At 39.7% G+C, this 19,914-nt stretch overlaps 2 protein-coding genes across 2 annotated transcripts; both read left to right on the forward strand.

The window, feature by feature from the left end:
• The first annotated feature begins 4,780 nt into the window (after window positions 1-4,780).
• Window positions 4,781-11,060, forward strand: ctsc (cathepsin C). The gene is made up of 8 exons (XM_029447144.1): window positions 4,781-4,946; window positions 5,202-5,347; window positions 5,985-6,139; window positions 6,889-7,044; window positions 7,388-7,506; window positions 8,791-8,922; window positions 9,206-9,438; window positions 10,218-11,060. Exons 1-8 carry the CDS (start codon window positions 4,781-4,783, stop codon window positions 10,482-10,484), a joined length of 1,374 nt encoding a protein of 457 aa, XP_029303004.1. The 3' UTR covers window positions 10,485-11,060.
• A 323-nt stretch (window positions 11,061-11,383) lies between these two features.
• On the forward strand, window positions 11,384-19,056 carry rab38a (RAB38a, member RAS oncogene family). Its single transcript, XM_029446631.1, has 3 exons — window positions 11,384-11,670; window positions 15,075-15,355; window positions 18,169-19,056. Exons 1-3 carry the CDS (start codon window positions 11,469-11,471, stop codon window positions 18,322-18,324), a joined length of 639 nt encoding a protein of 212 aa, XP_029302491.1. The 5' UTR covers window positions 11,384-11,468; the 3' UTR covers window positions 18,325-19,056.
• Window positions 19,057-19,914: the final 858 nt, after the last annotated feature.

A 19,914-nucleotide genomic window follows, 5' to 3' on the forward strand; every position in this document is an offset into this window, starting at 1 on the left:
TCTCCCGACTCTGTCACCAGCCTTTTCTTTCTCCTTCTCCAAAAGTGCTCTCTCCAAAAGGAAATCTCCAACTTGTTGCAAATTGTTTGCGAAGCGAAATGGATGAAAATACAATGAGTAAACAACAGGAATAAAAAAAAAAGGTACAAATAAAATGCAGCAGGTAGAAATTGGTGTGTTATTACAATGGAGGCAATTTAGGCAGCACATGTAAAATGTTCACAAACGCATTGATCCGCTCCGCTCAGTCATTGATTGGTTTATTAAAGTATCATGACTGTATCAATATGTGTTTGTCTCCTGTGGGATGTTCACGTGTGTTTGTCTCTAGAGGACAATGTATTGATTTAATGCTCGAAGATAACCAGTCCCCACTGCATCTCCATTTTAAATGACCAGTTTCAATGTTAAATCGTAAAAAAATAATTGTTGTGGGACAATCATCAATAATAACCCTTTTTTGAACTTGTTCCCGGTTTACACACATAATTGGCTGTATAAACAGACCGAGGTAAATGAATTAGGTTGTGTCGTTAAACTTGATTTTTCAGTGACTAATCAATAAGTTATTGATGCTCGCTGAAAGACGATAAATTAACCTGGTAGAAATAAATGCTTGGAGCAATATTTCTTGTTGAGGAAAGATTTAATACGATACATTACAATTAAGAACATTTCAATGTCGAACAATTCCTTCAACTGCAATCTGTGATTTATCACATGGTCAAACACAAAGATCAAATGCCTTAGCTGGCATGTTTCAAGTGACTAAAACACGAATTGTGTCCTAATACTAAAAAGAAATAAAGAGGTTTTGTTTATTTGTGATACCTTAAATGTATCTGAGGATGTTAAATAGGATCTTATTCCCCCCTTGAGAGCACCTACATCCCAAAGTTTGATACTTTTTGCATTAAAAAAAAGAAAGAATAAAACCAGGTAGTACGGTAGTTCCTACAGCGTCCCACAGTATGTGCAGTGGTTACTGTAATCAGTGTTATTTGTTCCCATGTAAATGACATGTGGGTTTAAGAGCAGTCAGGTGTGCCCTATATATAAACTGTGTGTGGGCAAGGGGGGTGTCATGGCAGCATGTGGTTAACAGTGAGAGTCAGACTGTGCGTGCGTGTGTGTATGTATATATATATAGCATGCGTATGGTGAAAACATTTAGATCTGGTGTGTGTAGGCGTTAGCGTATGGCTAAGGTAACTGACTGTGAAGCCGCGGTACAGGACTTAATTTAAATGTGAAGGATGTAGCATTAACACCACAGGGCCTGTGTGGCCAACCCCACTCTGTGATGGAGTGCTCCACCCACACCTCCAACTTAATGAAACGCTGCTCCTGCATCCTTTGTACAGCTGATCAATGTGGACAGCAAAGCACAGAAATAGGCAACGATGTCGGTACTGCCAACAGATGTTCTCTCCAATCAAGTGGAACAAAAACATGATTGAAAGTCTTAACATAAGTGACTAACCCTTTCTAACAGCATGTTAATATATTAATTAAAGGCAGTTTAGTCACAGATGTTCATCAGGTATTTAACAGCTTCGAGTGTGACTCAAGCAGTCTGAACTGAGGAACGGAGCGAGCGGTTTCATAAATGACTTTCATTATTACACTTACATAATTTTCTGTAATTTATTCAGAGTTTAAATGTGCATGAATGTCTGAACCTCTACGAAACACGGGACTGATCAGGCTCAAATGGCTGCTGCAGTTTCAAGGAAGGGATTTTTTTTTGTGGTAGGGAGTGAGGAACTGTGCAGAGAATACAAAGAAGAGAAATACAGATGGAGGCATGCTTCTGCTCACACACGCACTGCACACCTGTATACGCCCACACACAAGCACACACACCTTTTTACATTTTATAGACCACATAAAAAAATGATCCAGTAGGCATGTAAACAGGTTCACAGACAGGCTCTGTATCCATGTCTGTTAGAGATCCTGTGTGTGTGTGTGTGTGTGTGTGTGTGTGTGTGTGTGTGTGTGTGTGTGTGTGTGTGTGTGTGTGTGTGTTGGGAAGACGTGCACAAGAAGTGAAACAGCACAAGTTGGAAGTATGGAGAGCAAAAGCAACAGACTGAGAGGAGACGAGAGAAACCAAAAGTGCATGACAGAAGAAGGGAATGTGATGGAGAGAGGAAGCCATGCAAGCAGGGAACACATCTGCGGGTGCCAATATAGCAGAACTGAAAGTCACTTGAGTTTTAATTTCCTGCCAGTGGAAGCGAGAACAATATCAAGATTGAAAAACGAGTTTCAATGAGTCACTCTTAAAGAGAACTCAGCGGGTTCAGACTGTTAACATTCATAACATCATCCTTCATCTCCCTGCTGCTCTATTTTGCGTCATTGCATAGACACACGCTATAACATACACATTTGCCCTCACTAATACACACACACACACACGCACATGCACACACACACACACACACACACACACACACACACACACACACACACACACACACACACACACACACACACACACACAAATACTTCCACACAAACACAGTTTAATGGCAGTAATGACTGCATGACTAAAACCTCTTCAGTCCCTTCTTCAGATGAGTGCTTATTATGGTCTGTCAAGGAGATGAGTCAGTCTATGTCATGGTTACTATGGTGATCAAAGCCCCCAGCACTTGCTTTAAGTGCCCGCTGGCAAAAAATAAAGCTCTTTAACCCCTTTAACTCAGGATCAGGATGCAACGACACATGCACACACATACCACAACAGGCAAATTGACTGAGAACTCCCTCAGGATATAAGTGAAAAGAGAATTCCTCCACAGGGATTATTAAAATACCTTAGAATAACATTATGAACAAGATTATAAAGTGGCAAATAAGGACTAAACAGCAGGGTCGGAGAAAGAAAAACATATCAACAAGATCGAATTGTCCTATTTACGCAAACTAATGGAAAATCAATACGTTTACTCCAGGATCAACAAAGACAAGGCACTCTTTTGCCAAAATGTAAAAAAAGCCTGTAATCATTTGGATATTTTAACATACATTTTAAAAACATACACAATGCGTGTACATAGAGCTTAACAACACACACGTAGCCACACAAACAGCCTTCTTCAGGGTGTGTCCAGATCCACCTCACATCACCTCTGGGTGAGCCTCTCTACTTGCAGGGCAATTTGCTGCCGCTCCACCCGCCGCCAGCTCCTGATGTGTTGTTATTGCGTCTTTCTGGCTCATCACACAAGGCATCACATATACCCTGTTGATGTTTCAACTTTGGTAGATGACCAACATTACTGACACAGATCGTTTTAACCAAACTTTTGAAACTTTTGAAAACAACTATTAGATTTGGCAAATGTGCATGTGGAGTCATAAAATGGTTGATTATGAAGTGATAGTCAAGATAACATGATTAAAATGTGGATTTATTTACAACCTGTTTGATAGTAAAGGTTTAGCTGTGTGTGAAATCACTCATTCATTAATGTTACTCTCCATATAATAGACGTTTACTATAGATATATAGTACTATAGATATTTCTCACTTGTGTTGCACAACTGTAATGTAATCTACATATAGCCTATATATATATATATATATATATATATATATATATATATATATATATATATATATATATATATACTGTATATCTACACATAAACACATATCACATATACACATACATGCACACACATATGCACATACATATTCATATACATAATACATAAATACTTTAAGATCTGCACTTTCACATGAACTGACATGTTAATTTATTTATTCATATATTCATTCATATTTGTACATTTATAGACAATTCGTTGAATAAATGTATATATGTACAAATGTATATTTACTTACAGACTGTAGGCTACATAATGTTCACTCATTCAGAGATCCAGTGCAGCCACTCAGTGTTTTACTTTATTTATTTATTTAATTCTTTTTTATCTTGATTTGGTTCTGTACTCTTACTCTTGCATGTACCTCTCCTGTGTTTATAAAGGTGTATATTATCTTATTTATAAATATGTGTTTGGTTATACAAATTAAATAGACACATATACAAATATCTAACCTACAGTATTTTCATTTTCTTATTTATTTATATTATAAGGAAAAATCTTACCATTTATCTCTATTTTTGCTTATCATTTATTATTAAAGCTAACATAATTAACATAATTGTTTTCAATCACAGGTTATGGTTATTAATAGTAATTAAGTTACACAAGCAGCAACACCTACGTCTCCCCGCAAGGATGTTTGTAACGAGTACGCTACTGCGCATGCTCCCAGCTGGCAGGTCATATGACAAGAAAAACGAAACCAAAAAAAGCGGCAGACAAAGGACAGTGGAGGGCAAGAGAAGTACTACTGTGTAGTTCCCTGTTCGCCGAAATGGAAGAGTGTTAAAGATACTAGAAGCTTAGTATAGCGCCATGAGAGCTCGTATATACATTGTATTAATAAATCTATACACATGAGATGATGTTTTGGAAACATAGTTGTATTAGTAATAGCCTAATATCTAAAGTAGGTATGTTTGCTGTGTTGTGCTGTTGGGCTACAGCGACTTATCTTGACCGTCAAAGCTGACATGTGTATCTTTGTCAAAAAGTTACAATTTGCATAAATAGCAGGCTGGGGGGGTGACGGTCAGAAGTTAAAGTGGGGGCAGCTGGTGCAGAAAAACAAGCGGAGGTCAAAGCTTTTTATCTGTTACGCAGATTTAGCTGCTTAGTTCTTAAGGTGTCTAAGCAGGTAAGCTAGCTGTGTATGAAGATGAGGCTGAGCGGTGTGCTAGTGAGTGTGCTCCTGCTTTGGGTTGAGGGGTGTTGGGGTGACACACCGGCCAACTGCACATATGAGAACCTGCTGGGGACATGGGTGTTCCAGGTGTCCAAAGGAGGACATGATAAGACCGTCAACTGCTCTGCTGAAGGTAACCACCCCCCCACAGTATAACTCTTCACGTGGGCCTGTTGAATTTTGGTTTTAAATTCACTTCCGCTTTGTGTACTATAATCTGGTTTGAATCAGAACATGTGTCCTTGTTTTTAATGTGCTGCTACTGTGATGCATACTCTTGTTGTTGACCGTGTGTGTCTGTGTGTTGACCATGTTGTTGTGGACTAATGATGAATCTAAAAGTTGAATACTTTCCTGCAGTTAAACTCTACGTTGTGTTGTTCCTCAGCTACAGGTGAGAGCACGGTGACTGTGACCCTGGAGAAGCTGTCAGTAGCCACAGATGAGCTGGGGCACACTGGCTTCTTCACCCTCATCTACAACCAGGGCTTTGAGGTGGTCATTAAAGGCTACAAATGGTTCGCCTTCTTCAAGGTAAAAGCTGCATGTACACAATTCATTTATTTAAGTCATCATTTCAGTATTTTGCCAAGGTAGTCCTGCAACAACTACTCATTTCCTGCTTGGTTTGAAACTCGTGTTTCAATCTTGATGTTTTTCTTGGCTTCCACTGGCAGGAAATTAAAACTCATCTGACCATAAACGTTATGTAGTAAAAGTTCAAGTCATAATTCAACCTGACTAAAGGTTTAGTTTTACTATCACTCAATTTCCTCTCTGGAACATCTTTGGTACGACCCATGCTCAAATTAGTTGTGAATATGCTGTTTGATAGAGGCCATATTTAAGGTTAATCTTTTGATCATGTGTTGCTTCTCGTCACTCACATGACACTGCGTCAAGGGAAGTGTCATAACCCGTCTGTCTTCAAACCCATGTAATGATTTAGGTGATTCACGTCTAGTTCTACTTCCCTATTTTCCAGACTTGATTTATTGCAATGTGAGAAGATTGGGGAGATTTTTGGGTTTAACACAATAGTGAATAATCTATTGAAAATATCTTTCCTTATGGAATAATCTGCTCTTACTTAAATTTATTCCATGAGTATTTGTATACAATTCCATATTGGACAACAAACCCTAATCTGATCGTCTCACTACGCTTCCAGTACACAGAAGACGGCCCTAAAGTGACCAGCTACTGTGACCAGACCATGCCAGGGTGGGTCCATGATGTCCTGGGGAACAACTGGGCCTGTTTTGTGGGGAAGAAAGTGAAATCATTACCACCTCAAATAGATTACAAACCCGTCTTCAGCAGCAGGTACGTACATTATGATGGCTTTGTGCACAGACTCTCAGCGCAGGCGGTGTTGATGATCCCTGCTTTCAGTGTACTGTGCAGTTTTGACATTTCAGCTTTAGTCTACACTTTTGGTTCCTCCTCTGATGTGACCTTTGTTAGCCTCACTTGCCCCACAGTAAGCCTTGGCAATCTGAACTGCCAATGTCCTCACATGCAGGAAGCTCACAATTGCAACTGAAACATTTATACTTTGCAGTATTAATCTGTAGGTAACAGTCTTTCAGTATGAAATGTGAATATTTGTTACAATTTGCTAGATGTCTCCTGGCTGGAGTAGGATCTTTTCTGCACACGAGTCTGTAGTGGATGATGTTGTCTCTGTAGGTGTGCCTCGACTTAGTCTGGATGAGAATTACTTTTATTGTGTTGGGAGTTGTACTACCCTCAACTTTCAATAAGGTCTTCAGAACTCGAGGGAACAATTGAGTTTTAAACCACTTTACAAAGCTGAATTAATAACTGCAAAGTATCTTAGCAATTCTATTATACAAGTTAAAGTTACTGGCAGGAGTTGTAGTTTTTATTGCAGCGCAACTGTGTAATTTTAGTGCAGTGTCAGGCGTCTGTATTTTATCAACACGTTAACCAACTTACTTTAGTAACATCATACTGTGATTCAACTCAACAGTTTTGTTTCTGTGTCAGATTAGATTTTTTTATTTTTTTTTTTATAAACGACCTTACATGTGTCCTTATTCACCCTCCAGGCTGCTCCAGAAGTCGTACAAACACGACCTGGACTTTCTTGATTCCATCAACTCGGTCCAGAAATCCTGGAGGTCTGTGGCCTACCCAGAGCATGAGATGTACACTCTGAAGGAGCTGCACTACCGAGCAGGCGGGCCCGCCTCCCGTGTCCCCGGGTGAGTATTTACTTGCATTTCCCAAACTAAACCTCAAAGGGGGGGGGGGGAAACTGCATCAATGCATCAATGCAATTGAATTAGTAATTAACTAGTGTGCTCTATCACAATTATTACTTACTTATCATTCATTTAAACGCATACTTGCCCAACAATAGAAGTGAGAACGGCACATCAGCTTAAACTGAACTCGTCGGCTAAAACCTTCAAATGTTACTTTGGCTAACCGCGCCGCTTTACTTAGGGTGGAGCTTTATGCATTTCATTTCTATAGTATTAAGTTTTCTGTATAAATGCAAAATCAATGTCAAGACATAAAATGCCTTGTGATTCGTTACGTTAGGCGTGTTCGACCTATGCCTGTGAAAGCGGAGTTAGCCAAGATGGCGGCCGCTCTACCTGAGCACTGGGATTGGAGGAACGTTGGCGGCGTTAACTTCGTCAGCCCTGTCCGAAACCAAGGTGACATTCAGTTGGCACACACACGATATTAAAAATGTAAACAATATGAATGAGAAGACTTGCAGGAGGCAGACAAGGCTTTACTCTTTACACTTGAGCAGCTGTCTGTAAGGGCAGAGGCTGAACAGCAGCTCGCCAGCTACTTTGCTTCCCTCTTGGCAGGCCTGGGTATGCTTTCTGCTCTCCTCCTGTGTTTCTGCACAGCCTAGTGTGAGTGCAGAGATTATGTGTGCTCAGTAGTTTGAGTGTCTGAGAGGGCCTCTGTAGGGCTGGGTTTAAGGATCTGGAGAGGGCTGGAGACTTTCAATAGAAGCCCTCTAAGTCACTGTGCAGTGCTGGCAGAGGTTTTCTTTTTCTTTGCTTCAATGTTTTGAGTCGGGTGGATTTTTGTGGGTTCCGTTTCAGTTCACAAAAATTGGTTGGATTGAGAATAAATTGGTCTTCTTGCTGCTTCACAGCACATGTGACCCAACAGTGACTTTGAAAGCAATATGCAGGTGTAACTGACATTGTAGCAAATTAAAGCTTCATCATAATATCCTGTGAGCGCTCCTCCTTTGGGACAAACATGACAAATCTTCCTCTCAGAAACTGATGACATAATTTATTATAAAATATTAGGACGGCACAGTTTTCCCCTCTAGTGCATATCTTTTAATTTTAATATAAAGTTGCAGCAACTTTTTTTAGTCTTAGGAGACTTGAGTCTTGTCCCAAATGAAAACAGTTCTCACTGTCACCTTGACTTGACTCATTGCTACAATTAAACCACCCTGTAAATCCCCACAGCCTCTGTTCTCTGACCTCATTTGTTTCTCCAGAGCATTTCATTAAGAATCTGGGGTCTCAAACTACCAGTGACTTTTTAATCAGTGCACCTGTCGCTGTGCCTTGCTCCTTTGTTACGCATTACAACTAATGTGGATGAGTATACTGGGGTTCGGCACATTACAGAAACCTTATTGCTGACTGGTGTCATGTGTTCTTGAACAAATGTGCTACTAAAGTGCACAGTTACCAATTCATTAGGGTTTGTAGCAGATTGCATGCACAGTTGTACCTACAGTATAATTTGGCCAGTTTAGGTTGAGTGCATTACATTGAAAGGTGCTTCCACTTGTATTTACATACATTAGGACAGAGTGTTATCTCTTTAATATAATGCTATGTAGTACAACTGCAGTCAAGATCAAAACTATAAATCGCAAGATTCACAAAGTTAGGATTTGTTCTAGTGCTGTTGTATTGATTTTTAACTCGTGACTCTTTGCTGTACCGTCTCAGCATCATGTGGAAGCTGCTACTCCTTCGCCACCATGGGAATGCTGGAAGCTCGCATTCGAATCCTCACCAACAACAGCGAGGCTCCCATCCTCAGCCCGCAACAAGTGGTCTCCTGCTCTGAATACTCTCAAGGTGTAACTAATGTTTAATCTCAAATCTGGTTTCCTAACCATATCAAGACATTTTACTTGTACTTAGTTGAATATTCATGTTGTGGTGATCATGGAAAAGGTGTAGCACTGCTGTATGTAGAAAGCTCGGACAGTATGTCAAGGGTTTTAGAACTGCCCTGATTAGTGATTTATTTTTCATCTTGGACTGCAAAACGTATCACCCAGTTAAAGTCATTCTGAAATGAAAACTTCATCATTCATCTCTCCTCCTTTAATCTATTTTTTTTTTTTTTAATGTTAAGGTTGCGATGGTGGCTTCCCATACCTGATTGGGAAGTATGTGCAGGATTTCGGTCTGGTGGATGAGTCATGCTTTCCATATATTGCAAAAGACTCTCCATGTGGCGTTCCTCAAAACTGCGGCCGCATTTACGCCGCAGACTACAACTACGTCGGTGGGTTTTATGGCGGCTGCAGTGAGATGGCTATGATGTTGGAACTGGTCAAGAATGGCCCCATGGGAGTGGCCTTTGAGGTACGACAGCTGCTCACTGTTTCCTAACTGCTAGTCCTATGCATACAGTATGTGTTCACTAAATATTTGGGGTTTTTGCTCGGTCAATGCAGCTTAATAGAGTTTAAATTCAGTTTTTAGCCGTTTAATTCTTCCCCTATTTTAGGAATCTCTTATCTACATTTAAGTTAAATCCTTTGTACAAATTTGAGGATTTAGCTAAGAATCAAAAGATATTCAGGCTGTAAAAGACATCTGAAACTTTTAAATATTCACATAGTGTTTATATATACTTGATGATGAATATTAATACAAAGAATATGCAACATTTGGCTTCTACGTCACACGGTTGGTACAGTTCAACCCATTGTGGGCTTAATGGTTGATGTTATTTGAAAGGGTATTTATTTTTCTGATGTTAATGGAGGTGGTCTTTTCATCCGGGAGGGTGGCCCATCTCGACCCTGATGCCTTGAAAGATATCATTCAACTACTTCTACACTTTGTGCCTCTTGTAAATGGAGTAGTTTTGTTACTCCGTGTAATTTAATTCACCATATATAGTATTATGTCAACAACTCTCAATGGAAGTTGTTTGCTAATTCTCTGGACGTGTAGATTGAAATTGTCCCTTTAACCCGAAGCCACAGCTAAACTAGCAAAATGCTAACCGACAGATCAGATCTCAAACGTAACCTTGGGTTTACTTTATTAAATGTATTCTGTAATTTCTCCTTTTACTCGATAGACCCTCCTCCCAGAGGAAAAACTGTAATGCAATCACTCCTCTCCTTCCACAGGTCTACTCCGACTTCATGCACTACAAGGAGGGCATCTACCACCACACAGGCCTCGTAGACCCTTTCAACCCCTTCGAGCTGACCAACCATGCCGTGCTGTTGGTGGGTTATGGCCGCTGCCACAAGACCGGACAGAAGTACTGGATTGTCAAGAACAGCTGGGGCAGCGGCTGGGGCGAGGACGGCTACTTCCGAATCCGCCGGGGCAGTGACGAGTGTTCCATCGAGAGCATCGCAATCTCGGCAAACCCCATCCCCAAACTGTAGACATGAGTAGTTTTAACAACCGTTTTAAAAACTGGCAAAACAAGGCGTTCGTTGAAAGCACAAATAGTGGCACAAAACTTGTGTTTTTAAGGTTGATTTCTAAAAGTATTGACACATGGCTTTGTATTGAATGGAAACTGCTGTTCTGCTCTTTGGATGCCAACCAATTTTGTTTAAATCTTGTTTTTCAAACGTTTCCTGATTTTTAACCGTCACTTTTCAATTAGCTGCCTATGAATGACTTTACTTCAAGCTGAAACTGCCAACAATGCGTCTGTAAATACCTGACAAATCCTGAAGGGTAGTTTAAAGGGAACAGAGGTGTTTGCTTGTCAGGTGGAGGACCTTGATTCTATGTCTCAGGGAAGCAACAGTGCAGAATTTGTAATCTATTCTGTCCTTGCATCAAATTAAAACTGACTGCCATATTTCTCTGTAGGAAAACTCTGTACGAGTTCCCTGTGGAGCATTTGAAAGGGAATTCTATAAATAAAGGGATCTAAGTGATTGTATTGCCTTTTATTCTGCTATGCACTGTTTGTCTAATTTGACAGAATAAAAGAATTTCTAAATGTTTGATTTCTTTGTGTGTGAATTAAGATGGAACACTTTAAAAGTGTCGAAATAGTTAAAATATCTCACTAACCACTACTTACAATGGAGCCTTTTTATTGCTACTTTTACTTCAATAAAAAACTTAAATCACTGCTTTTAATATTTAAAAAGAGTTTATCCTCTCAGGCTTGGCTGTTTTAAATGTGTCAATGCACAACCAGGCAGCGTGTCCAGTCACAAGGTCCAGACGACTCTGCTCCACTTCCGTCTGTGGGCCAGGGCGTACCTCACCTCCCCTTTCTCTTGCTTCGCCACTCAACTCATTCTAACTCCCTTCAGTTCTCTCTGCGCTGTCCTGTGCTCCCTTTCATCCCCCGGCTCTCTCCATTCCGGTGGCTTCATGCTCAGCTCTCGCCCTCCTCGGTCGCCATGCAGAACAACCACACTAAGGAGCATCTCTTTAAGATTCTTGTCATAGGGGACCTCGGGGTCGGCAAGACCAGCATCATCAAGCGGTATGTCCATCAAAACTTCAGCCCCAACTACCGAGCCACCATCGGGGTGGACTTCGCACTCAAAGTCCTTAACTGGGATCAGGAGACGGTGCGCCTACAGCTGTGGGACATTGCAGGTAAAGTCCAACTTTTACGCACGGCGCACATGAGAGGGCAGATTTACAGGAGGGTAAACACATATGGGGGATTATGGAACATTTGATAAGTTTGAAATTCCCAAGTTTCTTTTCTTCGACTCAAACTTTACACTTTTTTTTTGTGGAAAAAGGAAAACGGCCCATTTATGTATTTTGAATAGATAAATTAGATACAGCCTACATGACATAATATTCTTCATAAAAATAGCTTTTATGTTTGTTTTTTCAGATGACGCTGTAATGGACTTTGGTGGGCAATTAAATTAAATGCACCTTGGATATTGAAAAAAGAAATCTTTAGATAAAATAAGCTGAAAGTTATATTTGGGAGTCAATGTCAGTGGAAAGCTATGGTCCTAATTTATTTTTTGAACATTACATGGTTCAATAAATCAGCGTCACATACTCCGTGTGGTAGATATGAAAATCACTTTTTCCATGCATGTCATTTTAGGTTAGAGACCAAACTTGCCAAACAAATTAAATATTAATCAGGTCAGCTGCTCAAATGGAAAATATAGACTTTTTACTTTAGATGGCAACAAATTGTTTCAAGTCAAGTATGGAGTCATGTGGATTACTGATGTTTAAATGACTATCTTAGACACACATCTAGTTTGAGGTCAGTGATACATTATTTAACCATTTTGTTAGATTGATTTTAAGAGTTATCTAGTGTTAATAATATCCATGTGTACCAGCTGACCTGTTGGCATTACTCACTTCAAATCACTTGGCTACACATTTCTGTAATTACATGTGTCTTTATTTACACACACAAATCCAGAGAAGCTAAACAGAACATTTATCTGAAACCAAAGTAACCACATTACCTATATTGTGTTGATATCAAACTCATACTTTTGACCTTTCATAAGCAACAACATATAGTTAAATCATTCGGTGGATTAGTGTAGTGGTGGTATACAAGTTGTCTTTATGATTTTAAAAGGCTACGGTTGAATTTACTCATGAATTCATTCATTCATATACAGTATAAATAACATTTATTCAAAACAGTAATTCTGTCTTGCCCCAATATGCCCGCTATGACTCGCTTACTCAAACATGGAGAGCGGAGCAGTCATTTCAATCTGAAAATATCTTTTGTGAAAATGAGAAATGAGTCAGTATTTAAGCTTTGATTGTCTTTGTCGAACACAGAAATAATAAAGGCTTTTGAGTGTGATGCTGGGTAAGATGACAAACCTAAAGGCTACAGCAGTCTCATCTCACATGAGTGTCGGCTGAGGTTTAGAAGAATCTTCTGACCTGCTGCTCTCTCCCCTCCTGTGCGCCCTTGTAAGCGCAAGCAGTCATGTGTCTCAAACTCATGTGAGGGAGATTTGAGGCCCAATCTCGTGTATACAGAAAGCTTTTATTGTGAACAAAGGATGAGTGTCTCCCTCAGAGAAAACTGCAATATGTCTGTACTGTATGTGTTCCCTACACTCGCCCTAAAGGTATGGAAGCCTCGAGGTGGGAAAGCCTGAATTGTTCGTCCTCTGCGTGGTCTGTTCATTATACTATCATATCGGTTTGGACAACGGATGTTTGAAGATTATGTCAAAGAAACACAATGGTTACAAAGCAAATATGCAGATTAAATGTTCTAAAATAAGTATGTTTGCATTTGGCATTTTACTTTACCCAGCACGGCTGTGTGTTTGTTTGGGGATTTGATGATGGACTGAAGTGTTCTCATGCCACAGATGTAATAAATCACCTGCTGGAGACAAGACAAATAATAACTTCAGCCGTTCTATTTTTGACTGCTATTTTTCTATGACCCCGACAGTGTTGACGCAGCTAGCTGCACGGGCATATAGCATGATGATGTGAGTTGAGTTGTGGCTGCAGACCAGGTTTGACACAAGAAGAACTCCAGATGTTTCGGGACATCTGTTTTACTTCATCTCCACTGATTAAGTCTTTAGCACTCCTAACATTAAGTGAATACCTACTTTCTCAATCAGCTTCTTACTTTGAGCACGACTAAACACACACATTTCTCCCACAGGTAAATGGTTTTGGTTATTTTACATGAGAGATTTCTGTATTTATGTTTTGGTTAGAAAGACTCAATTTCAAAAAGTTGACGTCTCGCACCAATCAGAATTTAACAACATTTGAATAAAAATGTGATCAAACTACACCCACGCCGTCCTGATTAAGTAGATTAGCTAATAAACTAATAATGTAAAATACCTAAAGTTTTCTTAATTTATTGCATTTTTAGTGATTGATATATAATATTATATAATAATAATATACATTTTAGTTTAGAGACAATAATAAATTAAATATTAATCAGAGGTCAGCTGCTCAAATGGAAAATATAGACTTTTTCCTTTGCAACACATTGTTTCAAGTCAAGTCCTGAGACAACATGTCATGTGGATTACTAACTTTCAAATAACTGTGTTTCTTAGATACACATCTAGTTTGAGGTCAGTGATAACAAGACAGAGAATGAGCATGAGACCATTTCGTCACAGTTGTTATTTAACCATTTCGTGAGGAGAATGATTTTCAGGGTTATCTAGGAAAACACTCATATGTGTGAGTTGGGATACACAGAAAGCTTTAAATATAATCTGTCACTTTGTATACAGTAATACTACACTATGATACTTCTTAATATAATACAAGATGTGTCCTTGAACGAGACACACTTCCTCCCAGCTGTTGTGCGGCTGACCCTGTGCTCTGATCAACATGTGCAGGTGAATAGCAAATGTTCCTATGGGCCTCAACACGGCAGCATGTAAATACATATTAACTCCTTTCCTCTTCAAGAATCAGCTTTTTGGTTGAGTTCACAGTGTAAAAATGTCTTGCCCACAGGATGAACTGCGAGGCTGGTACTGATGGTGCTGTAACAGACGTTATGGATGGGAAAAATCAGTGAGGATACAACATTCCTACAGAGCTTATCGAATTAATTTTACCCTCAGGAATTTGTACAGTTCACAGGCAGGCGCACACACCAAAGACTCCTCTCTCCTCCTTCCACCCTGCCTCTATCCGTGTCGACATCTTATCTCTCTCTTTCGGCAGCTCTTTTAACAGTAAAAGCATGCGTGCCATTTTGTGTGTGTATCTGTGTTTGAGAGAGTGGGTGTGGTGTGGCGGGAATGCTTGCATGTTAGCACATGAGACAGGAGTGTGATAAAATGAGTAAATCGGATGATTCATGCCTCTGTGTCTGTTTGCTGCTGAGGTGCAGAATCACTTGCAGCTTTTTCGGTGCCAGCATGTAGCTGATTTCCATATAAATGGATGCAAAATACAGAGATGAATTGTGATATGTCAAGACACGTTTTTACTCCTTTACCCTTGTACCAAAAATATAATTTTTTTTGTCCTTGTGTGTCTTCTAGGTCAGGAGAGGTTTGGCAACATGACCCGTGTGTACTACCGCGAGGCCATGGGTGCCTTCATTGTGTTTGACGTCACGAGGCCCGCCTCCTTTGAGGCCGTCACCAAATGGAAGGAGGACTTGGATTCCAAACTGTCACTTGCCAATGGGAAACATGTAGCCACCGTGCTTTTAGCTAACAAGTGTGACCAGGGCCGGGATGTACTGACCAATAATGGAATAAAGATGGAGCAGTTCTGCGAGGAGAACGGCTTTGTGGGATGGTACGAGACGTCCGCTAAGGTGAGAAAGATGACACACATGTATAAATACAAAGCAGTGACAAAGCTAGCATTCAACAGGAGCTCTGAGGTTCTAGCAGGCGTGTCCTTCCTGTTCAAATGTCCTTGAGAAGCATCCGACTCCCTGCCTGCTCGACTGTATCAAACCCAGCACCTGTTTACCCTGTGGAGACGCTGCCACAGAGTCACACATTCAGGATGTGTAGAAATCCTTTAAAAGTGCTGAGTTTAACAGACTCTCAGTCTACGCAGAGCAGAGCTGAGTCTCACAGCAGACATTCATTCCCACTTTGTTATTTCCGGTCGGCTGCACTAATCAGCTTCTCTATCATCCAGACAGGATGTCAAATAATGTTGAGGGAATATTTCAGTCCACTGATTTCTACTGACTGACACAGATTAAAGGAAAGGTTTGACACATTTGGGAAATATGAGTATTTGCCTAATTAACATCCTTACCCAGAGTGAGATGACAAGATTGATAACACTATCATGTTTGTTTTTTAAATATGAAGCAGAAGCCAGGAGACGGTTAGCTTAGCTTAGCACAAAGACTGGAAACAAGGAAAAGCTAGCCTGGCCTTATGGTTAAACAAATTGACGCACTTCTATGATTATATGAATTGACCTTCAATTGGTATGAGATGCCGATACAGCCCTAAAGTAACAGGAGACTTGTTATTAGGATAAAAACTATGTATTTATGAACGCATGTTGCCAGTGTATGTCCATGTAACCTTTTAAAGTCTGAATTAAATTGAATTGAGCAACAAAGTAGACAAGATAAACACAACAAATGATGAAATGTGAATCACAAATATGAAACTTTTAAACTTAAAAGCTTTAGTAAACTAAAGAACTGTCAAATTCAACACTCATTGATGCAGACAGGAATGAAGATTCACCCACCTACACACTTACTCACAGAGACACCAACACTAGCAGCTAATGTGGACCAGGAATCTCACAGCTGGATGGTAAGGCAGGAAAATAGACTGAGACGTGCGCTCTCTCACACACACACACACACACACACACACACACACACACACACACACACACACACACACACACACACACACACACACACATGTTTATTCATTTTAATCTGTAGAAAGTGACATACATTCAAATAAGTTAAAAGTGATTTCATATCTCCTGGATCTATATATATATATATATATATATATATATATACCTTTCTAAATAATTGGAAATATTGGTGACCAACAATAACTGCTGCAGTGAAAGAACAATATAAGTGGTTGAGATAAAGATTAGGATTAGGCTGTTGAAAATAAGGCAGTAAACCAGTAAAGGAATGGAGAGGCTTAACTTAAAAGGAACCACTACCACTATCATGTGACATTTCTTTTAAATTGTAGATGGTTGCACGGTGTGAGCTGGTATGTGGAAAATTCTGCACCAATGATTCGGTGTAGAGTCTTAGGCCCATACATCTCTTTATTATGGGTTTGTTTTCATAAAAGCCTGCCAAGAGTCATCATATTTGTAACCATAAACATAAACAGCAATAGAGCAAGAAAATTAAGCGATGCACATCTTCATGTCATTCGCACAAGCACATGAACAGTTTCCTTTAGAGCTGAATGAGTGCAATACTGTCTGTAATGCATCATGGTTATATCTGACATACTCTGAGCTGACTGCCAAATAATAATAATAATAATAATCAGAAGAATTATTTCAAACTTTTATCCTAAACAACGCTGCACATGTTCTGCATGCACAGGGAAGGAAGTGAAGTTGTCAGAGGGTAGGGAAGGTGTTTTTTGTTGTGTTTTATCTTGCTTTGGAGGAATCTTTTGTAACAGTTCTAACAGTAAGAGAGCCCTCAGAGGGGTTGTGTGTGTGCAAGAAGTACAGGGAGCTGCAGACAGCAGAATGTCACATCCTACTGAGCACACTGTTAGATCTTATGATTATTCAGTGTTTTGTTCTGCAGCTGCATCACAAATTAAAAAATAGTGTATGCATGTATCTCATTAATACTCGCCGCCAGCCCTCTCCTCATGTGAACCTCACTTTAACACCCAGGGCCATTTCTCTAGTTTACTCAACCTTCAGTTCCAGTCCAAGTCCTGCAGTGGTGCAAAAACACTGTGGTAAAGTGGTGCTTCATTCAAATTCATTCTAACATGAAGACAATAGAATAAAATGAACAGCCCGTCAGGCATCTATTTGTGTCAGACAAAACGTTTGTTGTTAGTATTGATTATTTAAAACATTACATCATCATCATTACATTTTGTTGACACAGCTTTCTACTCAGCTGTAACAGAAAACACACTCTCCCATTACATACCTGATGTTTGATTTGACTCTAGGCTTTTTGCTTCTTTGAGAGTGTAATACATCCTGTAACAGCAGATATACGAGATGTTTTTGGTTGCGTTCTACACTTCAGAGATGTTACACATTTTACTAAACTTGTTCAATTACTCATCACATTGTGTTTGTGTGTAAAAGAGGGATGACGTTGTATTGTCATGTGCCTCAACTGCAGAGATCACGAGCAGCAGCTGGGAAGACATTTAATAAAACTCCCTTTTCAGTTTGTGTTCACATCATGGCTGCTGGCTGGTGCCTCATCCATCCACTCAGTTTAGTGACGGTCCATTTGGTTCACTCACCTGCCATCTCAGATTTTATTTTTGCTGCACTTGTTGTATTCCTTTCATAAAAAAAGGTTTGTATTAATCAATTCCTCTTCCCTCCTCCTCTCTTTTCCACCTGTTCACACTCCTATCTCTCTTTCTATTTGTTCCTTCTTCATTTCAATTCTCTTTTCAGGAAAATATCAACATCGATGAAGCGGCTAACTGCCTGGTGAAACACATCATTGCCACTGAGAATGACATGCTCCAATCAGAAGTCCCCGACACCATCACTCCGCAGCTGGAGAACGACAGAGGCGGGACATGCTCCTCCTGCTTCAGATCCCAGTGACAGCCTCACACAGTTGGATGTCCTTTTGTATCTCATTACACACAAAGTCCAGTTTGTCTGTGAGCAGGAGACAGAGGGAGAATTACTTTGGCTGTTTTTTTTTTTGTAGGAAATCATGTATGGGTGCCAACTCCATTCCTTGTCTGGTAGGGTGGGTGGTGGGGGTGAAAGACAGGCAGCTGGCTCAAGAAATGGAGGCAGAAAGAGAGATGGATGCAGCTGTGTGCGCTTGTCAAAGGCAAGGTCACCCTCTGGGCGACTTCAAGCCTTGACACTGCCACTTCGGTTACCATGGAGACACAGTTAATGAACACATGCACAGAAAGATTGCAGCGAGTCCCGGTATATCTGTCCAGAGGTCTGTGGAGTTCATCTCTATTTACCTTTTTTTTTTTTTTTTTTCTGTGTCTGAGTTTGTCTCTGCCTGTTTCTTTCTTCACGCCCCTCCCTCACAGCGTTTCTTTAGCTTCATTTTGGGCTAATAAGAAAGCAGATATAGTTTTCTTCCAGATATCCAAAGCAATTCAATTTTAGTCGCGATAACACTACAGCTACAGTATTAGCGTTTCTTTAGATTCATTTTTCTTGTCTTCCCTCATGTACACCTGCCGGATCCTATAATGTATAGCAGATTATATTGATGTAATTAAAGTGCCTTTTCCAATACAAACCATTTTATTTAATGTCTTCAATAGATGTATTCACTAACATATTTTATTTAATAAGTGCACTTAAAGGTATGTACCTGACTTTTCATCACAGGTAGAATTCCACTCATGTCCATGGCAACATATACAAAATACTATGACATACACGTTAAACATTGATTATTGTTTCCATTTTAATTCAATGATTTTGTATTACATTTATATTCCACTGTTCAATATTTGTAATTATGGGATTAATGCATATATATATATATATATATATATATATATATATATATATATATATATGCAAACATGTACATATTAATATATCGTATAAGGAAACATGTAACCATAGCTTTACTGACATCTGGATGTGATTTAATGTTATAATCTACACACACAGGTGTTTTCAATCACTCTGGCTAATTAGACCAGCGATGCTAACGGTGTAAATAGTCCCGCCCTAACAGGTGCAACCAATTAACAGGAGAGGGAGGGAGCTGTCAGTTAAACTCAGTTTGTACACGCCCACACACTCCTGAAGAGCTCTAATCAGAAAACACCTGGATAAGTGGACAGCGTTTCAGCATCATCGTCTCTTGTGCGGTAGACTATAAACATGTTATTTCTAACATACAGTTGATTATGTGTTTAAGTTTTAATGTAGATTCATTTTACTTTTATTTTACCAAGCAGGTTTAAATAAACAGTAAATCCAGATATTGTGTTCTAATTCAAACGACAGACATTTAAACGGGCCTCCAGAGGAGAACATCTTACTTAGAGGGGTCCCTGGTGCAATTAAAATCAATTTAACGGTTATATATCTGGGCAGTGAGTGTGTTTTTTGGGTTTTGACCAGATCACACTTCATTGACTTCCTCCTGTTATTTTTCTGGCCAAATCACTGACAAGCTGCTATAAAGAAGAAAAATGCCAC

Source organism: Cottoperca gobio, chromosome 13 (genome assembly GCF_900634415.1).
Source record: "Cottoperca gobio chromosome 13, fCotGob3.1, whole genome shotgun sequence".
In the NCBI taxonomy this organism is placed as follows: domain Eukaryota; kingdom Metazoa; phylum Chordata; class Actinopteri; order Perciformes; family Bovichtidae; genus Cottoperca; species Cottoperca gobio.